General features: G+C 40.8%; 1 protein-coding gene across 2 annotated transcripts in view; it reads right to left on the minus strand.

Annotated features, from left to right (window-relative positions):
- The window catches only part of wdfy3 (WD repeat and FYVE domain containing 3), a 107,279-nt gene that overhangs the window by 72,191 nt on the left and 15,832 nt on the right, over positions 1-19,256 (minus strand). For both annotated transcript variants that reach the window (XM_083912528.1, XM_083912527.1), the window contains exons 2-7: positions 12,704-12,914; positions 9,993-10,116; positions 8,415-8,524; positions 3,012-3,245; positions 908-1,100; positions 28-214 (exon numbers count right to left, since the gene is read on the minus strand). In XM_083912528.1, the coding sequence (XP_083768654.1) occupies positions 28-214; positions 908-1,100; positions 3,012-3,245; positions 8,415-8,524; positions 9,993-10,116; positions 12,704-12,883 (1,028 nt within the window). In that variant the 5' untranslated portion in view covers positions 12,884-12,914. The remainder of the gene's footprint in view (positions 1-27; positions 215-907; positions 1,101-3,011; positions 3,246-8,414; positions 8,525-9,992; positions 10,117-12,703; positions 12,915-19,256) is intronic.

Consider the following 19,256-nt stretch of genomic DNA (forward strand, 5'->3'; position numbering starts at 1 on the left):
AGCACGTTGGCTGGAGGCAAGTGGTACCTGAGCATGAGGTCGCAGAGGAAGGCGTAACCCTGGCACATTCGGAAATCGTCCAGCAGGGTCTGTGACACGTCGCTGGAGTCCTTGAGGAAGCAGGAGAGGCCGGCGAACATCTCCACAATCTCCAGCGGTGACAGATCATCAGACTGCTGCATGTTCTGAACACACGTACCCAGGCATTCCTTCTCTGTAGATGGAGGGTAAACAGACCATTTGGTGATGTGTGACACAATAAACAGAAAGGACTTTGGAGGAAGTCGCTCTATTACTTTTTTATACTGAAGGGAGGATTGTAAAACTGCATGATGAAATTTGTAAAACTAAGTGTTCTGTGATCATTTAAAAACCAGACCTGTTTTAATATTTAAACATATTTGCTCTAGGTTTACTTTCATCATGGTTTTACTAAAAGGAAAAGCATCTGGTGGAAAATATGGAGTAGCTTTAATACAGCGTTCTCTGTTCAACAGTTCAATGCTCTTTGGCTAAATTGTAAATTCAGTACACATCAACTCTATTGAGTTGCGAATACTTTAATGAGATGAAAACTTTACACTGCTCTCTGCCTCCCAGCGTCGTCATTTCTGGAAATTTAGTGCTACAGGCTCAGTGCAGCAGTTGCACTTCCTTCAAGGTTCACGGCTGCAGGAACTTACTGATACACTGTAACGGTTTGTATGTCTTGTTTCAGTGTGTCTTGTTCCGCATTTGCATCTATATCTAGTGCACAATCCGGTAGGGATGGCATAAGAGCTGATGTTTTGGTATCAAGTCTATGCCAAAACTCTGAGAAGGTGAAGGTAGTTGTTTTTCTGCAGCATCGCAGATACCAGGAATGTACCAGTCTACAGTCCTACACATGCCGAACGTTTGTACATACCGTGTATGTATTTGACCACGTTGACACTGAGGCCGTGTCGGGAGATGGTGGTGAGCACCTCCCCTGCGCTCCTCCTCCAGGGCAGGTTATGGGGGGGACACCAGGAGGTGATTGCACTGAACAGCAGCTGGAGATCATCCTTTTGGGCCAGCTCCTCCGCAGGAGACACAAAGGTGCAGAGCTTCACCAGGATCTGCCAGAGTGGAAAGGGCGGGAAATTGACTCCAGGAGAAGATTAAAAACTGGCTGATAAACTAAAAAAAAACGTTTTTCACGATGGAGCGTTTATTACATGTTCTTTTTGTACCTGGCATCATTAATATGTGAAAATGCCATGGTCATAAAGGAAGTAGAGAAAATAAAGTGACATATCATGTTACCATGGTTACAGTAATAATCCAGTCATTTTAAGCCAAAATAGGGGTCAACGTTGAACAAATTGCAACAGAAGCAAACTCAACTGATTCGGTATCCTCAATATGTCCTGAGTAAAAGGAAAAAAGCCCAGAAGAATCCTAATAGGGGAAAGTTTCGAAAAAGACCCAAATATTCTCCAGGTATTCGCCTACTCATTATTTTTCTCACGCGATTAGGGGGAAAAAAATAACCTTCAGATATCACCATAAAAATGACTGAGTTGATTTTACATCAACAACAGAGAATCACCTATTACACCTGTTACTTACATCAAGACAAACAATGTATGTATATATACAAATGTATTACAAGTTTTTTAAAATTGTTTCTTATCATGGACAAACAGGGCATAATCTAATAACTTACGGGCTCATTTTCATAAATACCACAACGGATCTAAACATTCGGTATACCCAGGTGAAAATGTCTTAAAATACTTAATGTTAGGGTCTGAATGAACCCATTTCGTCGACCCATGAGCATTAATAAGTGGAGGCAGGAAGAAGTACTTTAAACCAGCCTTTATGAATAGTTATATCAGGGCGCACTCACACTGTCCGTCCGCACCGGGCCAAAACAGGTTTTTCGGCTAAAGCCTAGTGCGTTTGTCCAGTGTGAGTGCAACCGCTCCGCGCATAGCTGCGGCCAGCTGGCCGTCCACGGCCCGTCTGAGAGAGGTGGGCTTTTGTAGAGCGCGTTTGCACATGTACGAGCACGAGCATGCGCACATGTACGAGCACGAGTCTACGGCAGTTCTGACGTCATTTATGTCCGCCTGATCGGACATAGAAAATAGAAGGACGGACCATGTGCGGACATTTAACAACAACAACAACAACAACAACAACAACAACAATGGCGGCGAAAGGTTCACGTTGGAGTGATGCGGAGGTGGAGTGTTTACTGCAGATTTGATCGGATGAAAATTTTCAAAAACAGTCGGACAAGACGCACAAAAACTCTGAGGTCTATTCAACAAGACATTTTCATCTGGCTATAACCAATGCTTAGATCCGTTGTGGTATTTATGAAAATCAGCACATACATAATGAGATTATTCCCTGTTTGCCCATGTTAACAAACAATTTAAAAAAACTTGTAATACATTTTTTACATTTTTGTCTTGACGTAAGTAATCAACTCAGTCATTTCCATTGTGATATTTGAAGGTTATTTTTCTTTTCTATTGGAATGAGAGAAATAATGAATAGGCCAATACATAGGAAATATTTGAGTCTTTTTCAAACCGTTGCCTTATTTGGATACTCCTGGGCATTTTTCTCCTTACTCAGGACATATTAAGGATACTGAGTTTACTTCTGTTGCAGTTTGTTCAACCTTTTTTTCATAAAAATGACTGGACTATAAAGGATTAATTGATCTTTTTCTATCAGTGCACGTGGATTTAGAATATCAAACAAAATCATTATACATCTAAGCTGCTGATGAAAGGAATTGATTCTTTACAGGACTTGAGTTTCAGCTAAATCAAAGTAAAATGTGATTGTCTACATCATGAGGAAGGCAGAAAAAGTCATTTCTATATTTATTTTTTTCAAACTAGACCATTCAAATGCAGCAGAATGTTTTGTACTCATCTTTTACCATGCAAATGAAAGAGTGTTGCTTTTAAATAAAGCTAGTGTGTTGTAGAAGAGGCAACACACTGTCCAGCTGTGTTTTTTACCTGGACAAAGACTTTCTGGAGCAGTGCCCTGCGGTCAGCCAGGGGCAGCTCCTGCTGGGTGTGGCCCTGGCCTGGGGTCTTGTCCTGGGAGGGCAGTGGTGGTGGTGGTGGTGGTGGTGCCTGCGGGGTGGGGGCTGCCGTGGCCTCGACCATGTGAGGCAGGTCGAAGAACAGGTAGAGGCATTTGACCAGCGTGGAGGGGACAGACATGGTCGTCATGCAGTCCACAGTTTTCTGAAAGGGGAAGGCGAAAAAACAGACGTATCATCATATGTATCATCACATGTATCACCAAATTGTAATTGTTGCCTCAGCTGCAAAACCTGTACTGAATACATAGAGATGAGCCCAGCCTAAACTGAAAGAAAATGTTTTCGTTTTCAGTGCGAGTTTAGTAAATGGGTATCTTTGTTGTTGTGTTATGATTCATGGTTGTGTTTCTGTGGGAAAAAGGCAGGAGTAGCTGTGAGGGCTGTTTGTGTGTGTCTGATCGTGGCAAAGAAAAGGACTGGAGAAAGAGATGGGGTTTGTGCTCACTGAGGCGAATGATTCAGATAATCAAACACTGCCACACACACACACACACACACACACACACACACACACACACACACACACACACACACACACACACACACACACACACACACACACACACACACACACACACACACACACACACACACACACACACACACACACACACACACACACACACACACACACACACACACACACACACACACACACACACACACACACACACACACACACACACACACACACACACACACACACAGAGACAAATGATCTTGTTCCTGCTTTCACTTACACACATGAGCTCTCTCATATAAGACAATAACGCCCCACACACACACTGTGGTTTGTTGATATGACCCTCCCACTTACTTCAGCTCTGTCTGCACCACTGGACTCACAAGGAGCATGCACGCACACACGCACGCACGCGCACTGCGTTTGACCCAAAGGTATCATTAGGTTCCCACTCTTTTCTAGAGATAATTTTCCAGGACATTTTCAGACAGACAGGTATCATGTTCCACTCTGTGGAAATCAGATTTAAAAGATGTGCAGTCTTTGGAAATAACTCATCTGTGAAGTAATCTCTCACATGCTTAGAAATCAGAACACATTCGTAGTAATGCTAAGTTACAATGAAAGTTAGGGCGATCTCAACCCTTAGCTATTATCTTTCTCACACACACTCTTTTCCTCCCACCACTTTCTTTAAACAATTAAATTTAGGATAAATAAAAAAAAGAGCCAGAAAAGGTATCTGGCACCTCCTGTACAAAAAAATAAATCAGATAAGTTGATGAGTTGCACTGTTCCGCTGTGGTTTATTTTTATAATACTATTGTTCATAAACTAACTTTAATATGATCCTGAACATATTTCAGCCCTTTCAGATAACATTGTTTATGGGAGCAATAGACTAGTAGTTTATTCTCAATTGAAGGAAAATCAGAGAATACTGAAATAATTCTCCATGACTGGAAAACTGGTCAACTGTAAATATTTTGTCTTTGTGCCTTTCATACAGACATCAGGGCCGAATAAAGGCGCGACAGTCCCGGCTTGAGCAGGCTGTGTGTATGGGGCTATTGACAGTGGAAGCAGTTCTGCAGAGGATTCTTTAGTCAATAATGAATCACTGTAATGGAAAATGTACCTGTTGTACATCAAGCAAGTGCGGGCGTGTGCGTGTGCGTGTGCGTGTGCGTGTGCGTGTGCGTGTGTGTGTGTCTGTGTGTGTGTTTACAGGCAGTGACAGACATATTGGCCCTGCTGCAGCTTTAAGGTCAAGGTTACTGGGAGCAGTCAATCAGAGAGGAAACCAGAGAGAGAAAAAGAACAAGCACATCAAGGAGCACATTTGTGTGTTTTACAAAGACAGAGACAAGCACACTGGGAACGCAGAGTGTGAAGGGCATCCTATAAAAGAAGAAGACAGCGTGGAGGTAGAGAAACACCACAACAAACAAAAATATATATTTTTTTTTATCATCTGAAGGAGGTGAGGGAGAAAGGGACAGCAATACAGAGAGGGGGGTGACGTCAGGTTTATGGGAGGCCAGCTGCCAGGAGAGTCCTTTGTTTTACTGTCTGAGACACCAGAGGAAAAAAATACAAATCCATTAAACTCAGTCACTCTTGCACGCAGAAACACACAGAGAAACACACAGAGAAACACACAGAGAAACACACACACACTCCTGCTCGATGGTAGGTTTTTTTCCTGTCAGACTGTGTGATATCAAACAGTTGTGCAGCAGTACAATGAAACTGCTGCCTGACTATCAGAATGACATAGAAATGCAGGAATGGTGCTAAGTATTGGCACTGGTTGGGAAAGTTTATTTATTTACTCAATCTCACACTCATTTAGGCCATAGAAAAGCAGCTCCTCATTAATTTCAATGAGGCCACTGCATTGGCAAAAACACAGGAAGCCAAAAAAATGTTTTGCATCTCTCTCAGAATAATGTGAATGGTAGAATTCCATCGTTCACACTGCAAAACATCAAGGACAATAAATTAATTCTCTGAATGCTTAGTTGTGGTGTGTAGTATATATTAAGTCCACCTCCAGACACCTTTTATGTGGGAAAGCCATTTTAAAAAACGTATTTATCATAAACTCAGAAATGAGGGTGGAAACTATATCTACTCTTTCCCGCCTAGTACCTCTGCTTTCTTGAAACTCGTTCAGTGACTAAATTCTAGCTTCTCCCAAGGTTGACAGCTGAAAGAGCAGCACACATCAAGATGGCTAAACATTGAAGAGATTCAGCCACAGGCCTTCATGTTTGAGCCGACTTCAGACCGGAGGCTTCACAAACTCGCATTCTGAGTCTACAGTTTCAGTCAGACTCAGACTCAGATGAGGAGTCTGTTGTCACTAAAATGGTGGACTGGCAGATGTATCAGAATGGTTGAAGTGTAGTTAGCATCTTTTCTTACTTTCTGTTGTTTGTTAGCTTGTTAGCTTGTAACTGACAGTGGCTGACAGCTATGATGGCAGTGTGTTTTCTCTCTGTACTGACAGTCCGCTCTGAGCTGGAGGTTTCACGTTTATTTGCCGGTGTTGTATCCAAGTTGCTCCCCCGTTGAATAGAGTTACACATATCAGACAGCTGATTGGTTCGTGGATTAATGAAGAACCAAATAAAGCTTGCCCACAGACATCTCCTCATCAGGAGAGGAATGTGAAAACACCGCTATAGTGACAAACTTTGCTCAAATACAAATATAGTTGATGTTAGACATATGTTTTCAGAAACCCTTGAGTGGAGGGGGACTTTAAGCAGCAATTATCTGCATGTAGCTTTCATAATTTGTTGTGAGATTAATAATAACTTGCTACTGTTTGCTATCTCTTGCTTTAAAAAGCTCTTGCATAGGAAGTGAGCCATCTACCATCTATGGTAGCTGCAACTGAATTTAGTTTGGAATAAAAAATGCACACTGGATAGAGGAAGAAGCAGCATATCTTATATCATCTGTGATATGGGTCAGCTGCAGTCTAGATGGCAAAAAAGGGGGACTAACTTCTGAGCGTCACCAGTTCAAACACTGACGTTCTGAGCTTTGTAAATAAAAAATGACCTGCATATTTATGTGTATGACTTGTGAGATCAATTAAGTTTAATTACCATCAAGGTTGTTAAAAGATAGACAGTTTGATGCATTTTTTTATAGAACGGATGCCACAATCACGTCAATCTGACTTCACTTAAAAACGACAGGATCTTTCAACCAAATTAAATGTACAATGACTGACTGACTATAAAGCTGAATCAGCCTCACACAGAAAATAATCTTAATTTCAGTGAAATGTGAGTGGTTTAAATCCTGAAAGTGTTTCGCAAGGGCACCAGGGAGGCCACTTAAGACAAGTGTGAGTTAAAGCAAAGACAGAGCTTGGAAAAATAAAGCTTGGTTTATTCCCTGAGAGTAGAGGGTTTGCTTTCTGTCTGTGTAAACGACTGAGTGTGTATTTTTGAAGTGCTGCAAACACAGTGCGCCTTGGCACTTTAATGTCCCCCCTTGAGGCATTTATCCTTCAACTTTTTTGCATTACTACTGCAGAGAACACTGTTTTAAAACGGAAAAAAACAGACTAGTATCAACACAAACTATACTATGTTTCCCCTTTCTCTCAAGCTTCCAAATGTATTTTTCCTACAAATGTTGAAGTAAATATGTAAGTAGCAGGGCTTGAGTATACCTTTAGTGAAATACCTCTACAGTGCTGTTGTGTGAGTGCCTTGTCAAAAATAGGAAAAGCAATGGATTTAGGTGGTTTGAAACATGTCTGCAGAAGGAGAGAGGAAGCGTTTGACTTGAAAATAAAAACAGTGAATTTCTGATGTGCAACAGAGCAGGACAAGAGGCCAGCTGGCCAGCTGACAGCAAAGAACCCGCAAGACCTCCAGAGGAATGCTGGCCGAAAAGTTCAAAAGATGTCTGCTGACCATAGTGCAAGATCACAGGCTCAAAGCAAAACAAGACCTAAGTGTCTAACCTTTAAAACCAGGAGCCAGAGAAGCTGCCATGTTAAGATTCTTACATATGTGGAGCAGCGTTGCATGGCGACCAGATTCTGGACTTACAGTACAAATCCAATTTTTAACTTGAACTCATTGCAAGCAATTATGAAAATATGACAATAATGCTATTCATGTGAGCAGCATCGGTTCCTTCATTAGCTTCATTAAAGCAGATTTAACAAAATTTGTTTGGGGAGAATAAGCTAGGAAGGGTCAGGGGGGGAATTTTACTCAAGAGACTTTCCGGGTTCTTACAAGGGCTGATGCTATTTTCTGCTTGGAGATAAAAGAGGGGAGATGCAATTGGGCCAAGGGGTGTCAGAATGTACAGAAACCTCTTTTTGTTCACAAGTTGTTTCCTCCGATTTCATCTTACATCTACACTCACATGTATGAGGACTCATTAAGTATATTTCTTTTGAGGAAATGGAAGTTATCACTATATTACATGTATGTATTTGCTGACCCACTACTGCTGTTACAAAATAATTTCCCAGTCTGGGATCATTAAAGTAATTCTATTCTATTCTATTCTATTCCAATGAATCATTTCCAGTCAAAAACATGCTGCACTTAGAGACCATTGCTAGAGGAGTACCGATAGAGAGCTTTGTCACATAATGTAACTACAATCACCTGAAACTCAATATCAGCAAAAACAATGAGCCTGTGGTGGACTACTGGACCAAAACAGTTCATTCTTGAGTCAAAGTGCCAAATGTGAAGAGAAGTTCCTGAGAGATCACGTTCATGAGGATGGGACGGACGGACGGACGGACGCAAAAAAAGACCACGGTGATGCAAACAAGTATGGTGCTATTCTACCAACCTGTCCAGAGGAGGCAAGCAGGTTGATGGTGGTCAGGAGCATCCAGCCACGACTCGCCTCCTCACTTTGGTTGACCTCCAGGAACTGGACGATAGCTCGACTAGCTGCCTCTGGAAAAACAAACACACAGACACACACACGATGAACATACAGTTAACTAGAAGGAAAGTGACAGCTCATTGTGGCAGGCAGATGGGCTGCTGGAACAATGATCAGTTATGCAACGGATAAATCATCTTGGTGGATGTAATAATGTGTCTTGTCTACAACCCACTTCTACAGGGGAAAAAAACAAGATAAGATGTTATAAGCACATTTCGTAATGTTGATCAGTACATTCCACTCTACAATGATGCACACAGGTCCGGTGAAATGGACTATATGTTTTGAGATAATAGTATGGGAAAAAGGGTGGCAAGGCAGATGTCTGTCTCACATGTGGCTCCTGTATCTGGTGGGCACTGAAAACATTAAATACACCTATTCAACCTAACAAGGAGAATATTTCTAAGCTAGCTAAAAAAAGCTTGCTAACTTTTTAGTGCAGCTACCAGTAGTTCTGATTCACTTATATAGGTAAAGATTAAAGGTGGAATGAGACAGGTGCAAAAACTATGACGTGCCATGTTAGCATTTGAGCATAGCCAACTTTTGCAGCCCTACTTGAAACAGTTTGAGTATGTCACAATCAGTTGAGAGCATGAATCAGCTACCGACTCAATCTACGGAGGCCTGTTGATCAGCTTGAGGAGTGCGTGTTTAGAACCGTGGTGTTGTAAAATCAAAGCTGCTCACTGCTTGAAAACAACACATCACATGACCAGACAGGGAAGAGAGAGATGATAAAATCAGAGAAATTAGAGATGGGAAGCTGCTGGAGACTTGCAACACTGAGCGTGCATACAAGTGTGCCTGGAGAGAAGCTACAGTAAGAGCTGCCACTACTGTCAAAGCTCTGAGGAGATACTGGTACCTTCAAATGAGACATTTAAAAATCTGCCCATTACTACACAGCGTGCAGTGGCCTTTACCACCCTGCTCGCCAGATGTAACATTCTGCTTAAATGGAAACATGTTTCTCCACCAACTCACTCAATTGGATACACGAAATTTTACAATGTCAAAGGTTAGAGAAGTTAAGGTTTTTTACAGAGGGGATCTTTGAAACCATTCCACCAATCCTGGGACCCACTGCTGGCTCTTATTAGTAATAGTCTCACTGTTACTCCTGATGATGCTTCCTAATACTTGGAAGGAGAGAACCCCCCCCCCCCTTTTTTTTTCTTTAATTACTTATTCTCTCTACTCTATTTTACCTCACTGTACAGTAATTATCTAATTATGTTAATTACTTACCTAGTTGTTTACTGTGACTACATCTGGCATTGGTTGTTGGGAAGGATAGTGGGATTCATGTTGGGGTTGTTTTTTTTTCACTTTAAAGCTAGATCATCTTTGTGACAAGGATACCGGTTATGGAAAATAACTGCAAATGATGGCAAAGAAATGATAAACTGATGTTTCCAAGTACTTCCTATTACATTTTTCACTGTTATAAATCTGTGTCAGAGGACTAACCTGTGGATTTATTAGAGGCTCTTCGTCTGATCTCGGTCACCATGAGCCGTGAGACCTGGGTGGTGAACTGCAGCAGGTCAGAGAACTTCTCCGTCATGCTGCTCGGTGGAGCATTCCCAAACACCTGAAGCAGAAAGATCAACAACAAAAGTCAGGTATTAAAAATCTAAAACATACTGATACATGTCAAGTGAAATTTTACCGATCGTTTCTACAAGGAGCTTTCATTTTGTGTGGACAAAAGTGGTAGCACCACCACCAGCAGCTGCCACACTCATTTTTCTGCAGCAGGGTTTGATAGTCTGCCCCTCTGGTTCTCCTATGCCTCCCTTTCCTCCGATACGACCTGGGACTCCATCAGCGTGGTGTAGGTGTTGGCTCACAGCGTTGTGCCCCAGGTCCTGCAGCTGCAGAATGACCCTGCTGCCTCTTGCAGCTTCTCTCTGGCCGTGGCTTACACTAACACCAAAATTGACATACAGTTCTTTCCCGGACCACATGGGAGATCCTCCCGACCACCACCTTGTCTTTTGTCGGTTCTATTTTGATCAGTGGGGACTGGCCGAGCAGCAGAGGAGCCGTCGCTGCTGCCTTCAGCCTGCAGTTCGAGAGCTCTGCACCGGGCAGAGCTTCGCCTCGCTGCTCGGCCAGGTCTGGGCCTGTCAACGGCGGGTTGTTGTCAGAGGCCCTGCAGGCATCTGAGCTGAAGGAGTTCCTGGTTAATTTCATCTGATTTTGAGCAGAATCGAACCTGATGGCAGGCATTACGAACAACTATATAGAAATAGCCAATATTCTCATTGATGGTTTCATTGCTTGTGTAATTCATATTAAATTGATACCGTTTCATAACCAGTTAAGAACTCCTTGTTTAATAAAGTAAAAAATAAACTTTAATAAAGAGTTTATTTATAAACGGTGTAATAACTGCTGAAAATGCCTGCAGTTCAACACAGTTACAGCTGTAATCACATGAAGCAGGTACTCAGAAATCATAAAAGTGGAGGTACGCTTGTTTACATCTCTCTGGGTTTTTCCTGGCATGCCCTAATTTTACAACCACAGAGCAAACTGCAGCCTGAGCCTTTGGGGGAAGCAGGTCGGAGATAAACTACACTTCATTCAACAACGACCCATCATGTATTTATTTACCCAGCAAATCTGACATTTAAGTAGGCCTGGAGCCTGGCATCCCCCTGCACCAGGGGTACTCTGCTTCTAAATCTTGACATAAATGATGCCACCAGTGGGTGACTCACAGCCAGTGCTGGGTAATTAACTAACAAGTCAAGAGACCCTTGTTAAGGCACTCCAGTTTGATGAGAACACTCTACAGGACCGTTTGCAGCAGCAGCTACATAACAAAGAGGCATACTACTACATCAGTGTATTATAAGACAAACTGTGAATATCAATATAATCCAAAACAGTCCAGTATTCTCTGCTTTGTTGGAGAAATACACATAGCATAAATTCTTATGTATTTGATCAGGTATTGATTTGATGATGATCGGGTGTCTCATGTGTTTGTCATTTCATTGATTCTTAGAACAGCCTCGAGTATAAAGATGTTGTATATTATTTAAAGCCAGGTAAAGGGGATCTGTTTTCTTATGTCTGAAAATAACCATTAACATGTTATTATTATCAAATATAAAAATAAAACATTTCATTTACACAACATTGATGAGACTCACTGGCCTGTAGGTAAGGTAGCCACCCACAGATACAGTTAAGCTTAATTCACTGAGCCTTCCACATGTATCTTTAACATTAAAACATGATATAAATATATGAATATGTCAATAATTGTTATTTTAATAGCTTAGTATAGTATGCACAATTAAAAAGGTATGTGTGGGCCAGTTAAATGGGAAACTAAATGTTATAAAATAGACGCAGCGATTTCAGCTCAGGGGCCCTTGGCCCAAAAGACATTGAAGACTCTGGTCTATTGCTTTCTCCATTTAACTAAGTGTTGACAGTGTGTGGGAGTTCACTATCTTAGCATGACTCCTACGCACCTGTCAAACAGGTGTGCAATTATAATACAATGTTCCCTTTGTCAAATATTTTTGGAGTTCAGGTTTATCCAAGCATCCCTGTGTGTAATCAAGAGCTGTCAGTACTAGACTTTCTGATAATTTATAATTCCATATGCAGTAGGTCGACCATTTACATGGTAGATACAATAAAGATATGTGCCTGAAAACATGTCGCTCATTGTGCTCTATTTAGCTGAACTCAAGCCCCAAAGTCAACACACCTACAAAAACCAACAGGCTCATTTCCATCAGATTTTGCTGCAGGCTGTAGAAACAGAATCTGTGAGATGTCAGGTGTGTATGGAAATTAACAGTTAACAACAGGATTTTAATGACAAACAGATCCATAGTGATCTTATTCATAGAGTTCATATCAATCCATCCAGGCGTTCATGTCCATGGTGTAAGAGGTACTGTGAATTGATGGAGCACCAACTTGTCAGAGTCCATGAGCCTGACAACAGTTCATCTTCTTTGCACATGGACAACAAAAGGTGTCATCGTCATACATCACAGAACACAAATGAATGCTTTTCAGTAAACTGTCAACGAGAACTCCTTCTGAGAATTGAAATTTTTGTCTTGAATTATTATTGAGACCATCGACATCCATCTGGCTGTGTTTGTTCCTCCTCCAGCTCTCCCTCCACCCCTGCTGTGACTTACCCTGTTAAATACGGGAAGCATCATGTAGAGCTTCTCCTCCTGCTCCTTCTGGGTCATGTGGCGAGGAGGGTGGCACAGTTCAGAGAAGAGTCGTCGCAGGTGCATCAGGCCCAGCGCGTTGTCCTGGGGGCTGCACTCCTCCTGCCTCGGCCGCCCCATGATCCTCTTCACCATGTTCATCTTGAGCGGCTTTGTCAGAGCAAAGGCAGCCCTACAGAAGAAGAGAAAGGAGGTTTAAGATGCTTTACTGTCTTAAAGAAATTCAATACTTTAAACTTCCTGATGGGCTGAGTGTCAAACCTTGATACTTTTCTGATACCAACTGCAGTATCATGTATGAAAAAAGCTAAAATATCTGTGATTTAAATCATGATTTTACCAATTTTAGACGGTTTAGTAGTTAGGTTAAATTATTGTACAGGCTCTTAAGACAAGGTTTAAAATTTGGCTTGTTTTGGTAAACAGACAAATAAAGGGGTTTTCCTTTTTCTCAAATTATCAGTATTGTCCTTGTATCTGTACCACAATGTAGGTATTGTAGCAGCTGATCAGTTGTGGGTCAAGTTTCATGTTTTCTTGTTGTGATCAGTTGTAGGTCACAACTGTACTGAGAGGGCCAAGACTAATATGCATTTGCAATTAGTCTGATTATGCCAGGCTAAAAAAAGTTAGCAAGTGTCCATATTGCCTTGTACAGACTTCATTAAAGGGTCCTCTGCTCTTAGAAGACCACAACACAGTTGCATTTAAATAGTAAACTCTAGTGCTTTGTCTCTAAAATGGTAATTTCAATGCATGGTTTTTCTAACTTCTTTTATGCTCACTTTCCTGTTACACAACTAACCACCATTGTCTTGTTGTAAACTGTCTCCTTTTCAATCGCATAAAAGCTACAAACATCCAGCCACAACCCAAGAATGACTCATCCCAACCAAAACATGTCAATAGCAGTGAGCACCAAAAACTGTCAAATACTGAAAGGTGGCATAAGGCATCGCTCGGCCAGATTTATGGTCTAGTTTCTTTGTTTTTAAAAGTGCACATGTAGCTAATGCATGAAACACGGATGAACTGATACATTTGCCATATTTTGTTTTATATGAAACAGGTTTATATTTCTCAAATTAAGATTGAAAGCATAGTAGCATACTGGGGTCAGTTGTGAAAGTAAGCTTATAAAGCCAAAGAAGTGGTCAGATTAAAATATGTTGCACTGTGTCGGTGTACAGACTCAGGAGAGGTTACTGTGTTTCTTTAGGTAGTTTACTTTAAACTGTAATCATTTTATATCTCTTTCTTTGTAGCATGGTGATGATGATGATATATATTTAGCCATTATTTCCACACATCAAACTCTCTCCAGACTATCTTTAAGATGGTTGCTAGGAGACCTCACAGAGCTGCAAAGCCTACATACAACACAGATAAACATCCGCTAATAAAAACCAGAAACAAATGCCAGGAACAGTGCAACAAAGTCTCTCATCAATCTCAAAATACAACCACACTGACACAATGTACCTTGCTCAAGGGAGAGGGAAAATTAAAGTATTTTTCATTTATTTTCCCCACATGACAGAGTATGAGCCTCTGGGGATGCTTGACATTACAGAAAGGAAAAAAGGATCACGTTATTTTCGCTAAATGGGATATAAAGATCTTTAGAGCTCTTTCCTCGGTTTGTTTCCCCTCCCTCTTCATCATACATAATCACGGCCGAGAACATGTTGTTACAGGGTAGTACATCGGTTCTGACCGTTGGACTCTTTCGTACTATAAAGGCGGAGATTTAAGAGCCACAAGCTTGTCCTACTTTTGACATCATATGTTGCTCATGAGCATCCAGGTCTCCTCTCAGAAAGTCAGCCAGCAGCACCAGAGACATGACGGTCAACCATGGAGTCCCTCTTTTCCCAGGAGTCTCCCATTAGAAAATATCTTCAAAATTAAAAGTAATAAAAGAGAAAAATCATGTTTTCTGATGCCAACTGGGACATTAAGTCAGATCATCATCCACATAAACAATATACTGTATATCCTGACTTCTCTTGAAAAACCACACATTTTATGAAACAAAATCTTAAAAATATAAGCTCAAAAAGTCTGTGTGTTTAACAAAATAAAGCTTAAATGTACATTACAATTTATGCATCTTAAAATAGCTCCTGGCAGGTGAGCTAAGAGGTGAACTTCATACATTACATCCACTTCTCTGTGCAGAGAAAAAAGTTTCTGTCCTACTTGGTATCAGACGCAGATCACTGCAGAATGATGGGTGCCCTCATTTTCATACATTTTTAAAAGCTAGCATCACACTGCTTCACATTTATACAAATCCCCTGCCTGTGTAAGCATTTGCTCAACAGCACCTCAGAAGGAACCACTGAGGACTGAGTACAGTATTATTCATTCCCTCTCCTCAGCCACTTATGGGAAGTCTGAACAAATCTGGATTACAACCAGCAACCCTGAGGGCAAGAGCCCCTCTGAGCAGGCTAATTCACTCTTGGCAAGCTTCTCTGTCTGTTGGCTGTATGGAAATGTGATTATAATGCCGTGATATCACAAGTGCTGGAGATATTAGGGTATTTTATAGATTTGATCTCAGGCCAAACACAGATGATTTGGAACAATGTGAAAGAGGATGCTCTCCTGGATGTTGGAAATGCCTCCGATACTACCTAAAATGCCGGTAGTGGTATCTGCACATAGTCTATGCACTGATCCAACACCACTTAATTTAGCAAAGAAAAAAACCACTTTAAAGTTGTAATCTGTAATATTTTCATCTAGTTAATTGTCTGTTAAGACAATGACCCACTAATGAAAGAGCTTGTATTTGCAGCTTTGCTGAGAAATACCATCTGAGTGTCTGTGTCTGTGTGAGTTCAAATCGTCACTGTTCACATCTTACAGTCAAAGCGGCCGCTAGAAACAACGTATCTCAATTCTTACAGTTTACAACTTTAAAGTATTTATTTGTGTTCTTTTTTCAGTTTTGTTTGACTGTCACATTAGATAATAAAAGAAAGTTCTTCTATATGTTTTAAAAAGGGTTTAACCTGAGCCAGGCCATACAACAAGAGCAATCATATCACATCCATACAGGCTTATTAGTAGTATAAAGCTGTCAATGCAATGCAATTGGAATTGGATCGGCACACAATCAGTCAAAAATGAAAAATGGTATTGGAATCTCTACTCCAAACAGAAGCAGAAAAACTTATGACCGTTCCTATCACCACCAAAAGATCACTGTTTTGTAAATATTCATCCATGCAGTATGATGTTGACTGTTTATTAGGTGTTCCCAGAGGACTGCCCTTTATTGAATGGCCTCTTGTTCAAGGTCTGCTTTAACACGACTGGCAGCTCAACAACCCACATCTACTTGCGCCTCGTCGCTCTCATTCCTTTAAGGACCGTTATAAAAGGCCGCAAGAACGTGGGTAGAAACATGATGGCGGAGACAGACGGCCACAAAGACGCTTCCAAGTGTTTTTCTGGTTTACAGGAAAGGTGGCATCTGTGGCACTAACAAAATGACTTCACACTGAAGGCTTTAGCAACTCCTTTTTCCCACACAGCAGGGCTGTCCTCTGTATGAACTCACACTCAAACGGCAATTCCACTTGGTACACTTTTACCTAAAGTGCCTGGCCATGAGAGTGTGCTTATGTGTTCAGTATGCATGGTCCTCAAGGGATTGAGCCTCCTCACCTGGTTAGTGCTTTACTTTGTAACTGACATATAGTCATGTTTTTGAGTTAAATAAGTAGTAATAGAAGTAGTACTGACACAACAATTTTTGGGGCTTCTTGAATGAATAAAATTTATTTCAGACATGTAAAAAAAAAAGAATACATAAGTATACAAAATTAAATTAGTTTAACAAATAAGAAAAAGAAGAAAAAACACTGTAACAACAATATATACTATTTACTCTGAAACTTCTGCTTCTTACCCCCAATTTGTTGCTATTTTCTTATAAAATTTGCTATCAAACATGTCAGGTCCATTTCAGACGAATTTTAGAAACATGACAAAGATCAAATGAGACAAGACCTGAAAGGCTCAGGGTTTGACATTTAATATACAGCCTGTGTTGGCAGTTATACAATACTCCACAATTCAGCTTTTACTCACCACCAGTTCTGCCTGTCTGAGATAAGGCATTGGAGCAAACCCTACAGTTATATCATTCTGAAACAACAACATTATACCACTGCAACTCCTGCTGCACACACTGATAAAGTTTGGTGAACATGTGACAGAGGGGTGGGGGTTGTTTTCACTGAATCTTTAGGTGCAGAAATTGTAAATTGTAGCAGACAGTTCCATTTTACTGCTCATAGGGATGTCACAATGGCATGATCATGATTATTGTCAGAGGAAATATCACGGTTTTCACAATTATTAATCAGTGAATTTATTGTTTCATAAAATATATAAAATATATTTTTGTTCTGCACATAAAACACTACATTTTATTTAAATTGAGGGCTCAGCACATACTCATAGAACTGGAGTTACATCCAGGCAACTACTACAGAACATATCCCTGCAGGATTCAGACAGTAAACAGGAACACGTAAACTACAACGACCAAGTTTGATTTTCTTTTTTCATCTTAGTAATCTCATATTCACTATTTTTTTTTTCTACCTTGACTTGGGCATTAAAATGTTGGACACTTTGCAGTCACTTTTAGATGGCACACTTTGCAAATTGGATATCAACTGCCTGGTAATTTTGGAGATATCCAAATCAGATTTGGTGCGTTTTTGGTAGATACAAGGCTGGAATGTCGGTTCCCTCTGACATCTTTACAGCTCTTCTTAGGTGACAACTTTCTCACACACTAAACAAACAACACACACTCACACACACACACACCAATGACATTACTTGCTAGATTTGTTTTCAACGGTCAACACTGCAGTAATCAGGACACTCAAGATATCGTAGCTTCTACAATTATTTACAGTTATGAGACATTACATGTGAAGGGGAAGTTAACTGATTCCTGAAGGGATAAATTCCGCCTTTGCAGCAAAAAAGACTAAACCATATGTGGAAATAACAGACAATATGTACTAAAAAGGTCAAAGGGACATCATTAAGCTGCAGGTGCATTTGAGATTGTTTAGGCTAAAAAAGTACTTCTCTATATACTGACTGATAACACACTACTAATTAACTATTGCTCCATTTAAAAGAGGAAGTGACTGCAGAACATCAAGTCTTTGCAGCCACAGGAAGTTGTAGGGGCAAGGTCTGATTCACTTTTACACTGTTGATGCTTTAAATTCAACTTTAAACTGATTCAATTAGAATCTATAAAGCTGAAAACAATGCTTCTTGAATATTACTCCGGGACTGATCATGAACAGATGTATCCAGGATGTATGTTTGTAATTGCTGCTGCTGTTTATGTGTAGGCAATGCAATGAAAGATTTATTTGTTTTGTTACTTTGAATGTAAGCCGACTGAGATGCTCAAGATCAACAAACAACACCATTAAACTGTTTTCAGAGAGCTAACAGCGTATTTAAGTAGACCCTGAGCGAGACACTCTTCCACAGAAGCAGACTTCCACAGAACTGAGGTTGGGTTATTAGAAGAAAATGACTCCTGATTCTTGACCACATATTAGAAATTGAGAATCATTAAGTCAGACCAGCAAATGCTGACAAAAAAAGATTATTCACATTCACATTTACCAGTTGAGATTGTTTTAAGAACAGCTGAGAACCTCTGAATTCATTCATTCATTCATTCATTCATTCATCTTCAACCGCTTATCCCGGGGTCGGGGTCGTGGGGGGGGGGGGGGACGGGGGGGCTGGAGCCGATCCCGAACAGAGACAGACAACCATTCACACCTAAGGGCAATTCTTAGAGTAATCAATTAACCTAACACGTGCATGTCTTTGGATTTGTGGGAGGAAACCGGAGTACCCGGAGAAAACTCATGCAGATTTTCTATCCAACAGTTTGGTAGCTCATTGAAGCTCATCGGCGAGTACTGTTGCAATAATATGAACCACTTAATAATCCTTAAAATATCTTCTTAAGATTAGATTTGTGGAAGTACATTTTCATGACTATTGTGGCATGTCAATAACCAATGTGAGGAGCTATTGTCAGCAGCCTAATCAGCTCTCTGCACTGCTAACATCCTTCCCCTTTCCGTCGCAGTAACCAGAGTATGGTCTGATCCCTGTTAAGTGAATAACCGGGTTATGTCAGTTCTCCGCGTATACATGAGTGGGAGAAGAATGGGAAGAATAAAGGGAGTAACTCTACCTCTGCTGGAATATGGCTTTTTCTTCCGGTTGACCTTTGTCAAAATCACGACAACTTGGAAAGCGTGGAGAACACGGACGACTTTGACAGAATTATGACAGAAATGGGTCTTAGTAACGTTAGTTGCCATGGAGAAGTCCTCAGATGGTTTAAAGGTAAAGCTTGCCTTGTGCTGTTGATTTTGGTGCTGTTGCTTCCTGATCTATTCAATTTCCGGGTTAAAAACCATTGACCATAACTACC

This window comes from Echiichthys vipera (assembly GCF_963691815.1).
Source record: "Echiichthys vipera genome assembly, chromosome: 4".
Lineage (NCBI taxonomy): Eukaryota > Metazoa > Chordata > Actinopteri > Perciformes > Trachinidae > Echiichthys > Echiichthys vipera.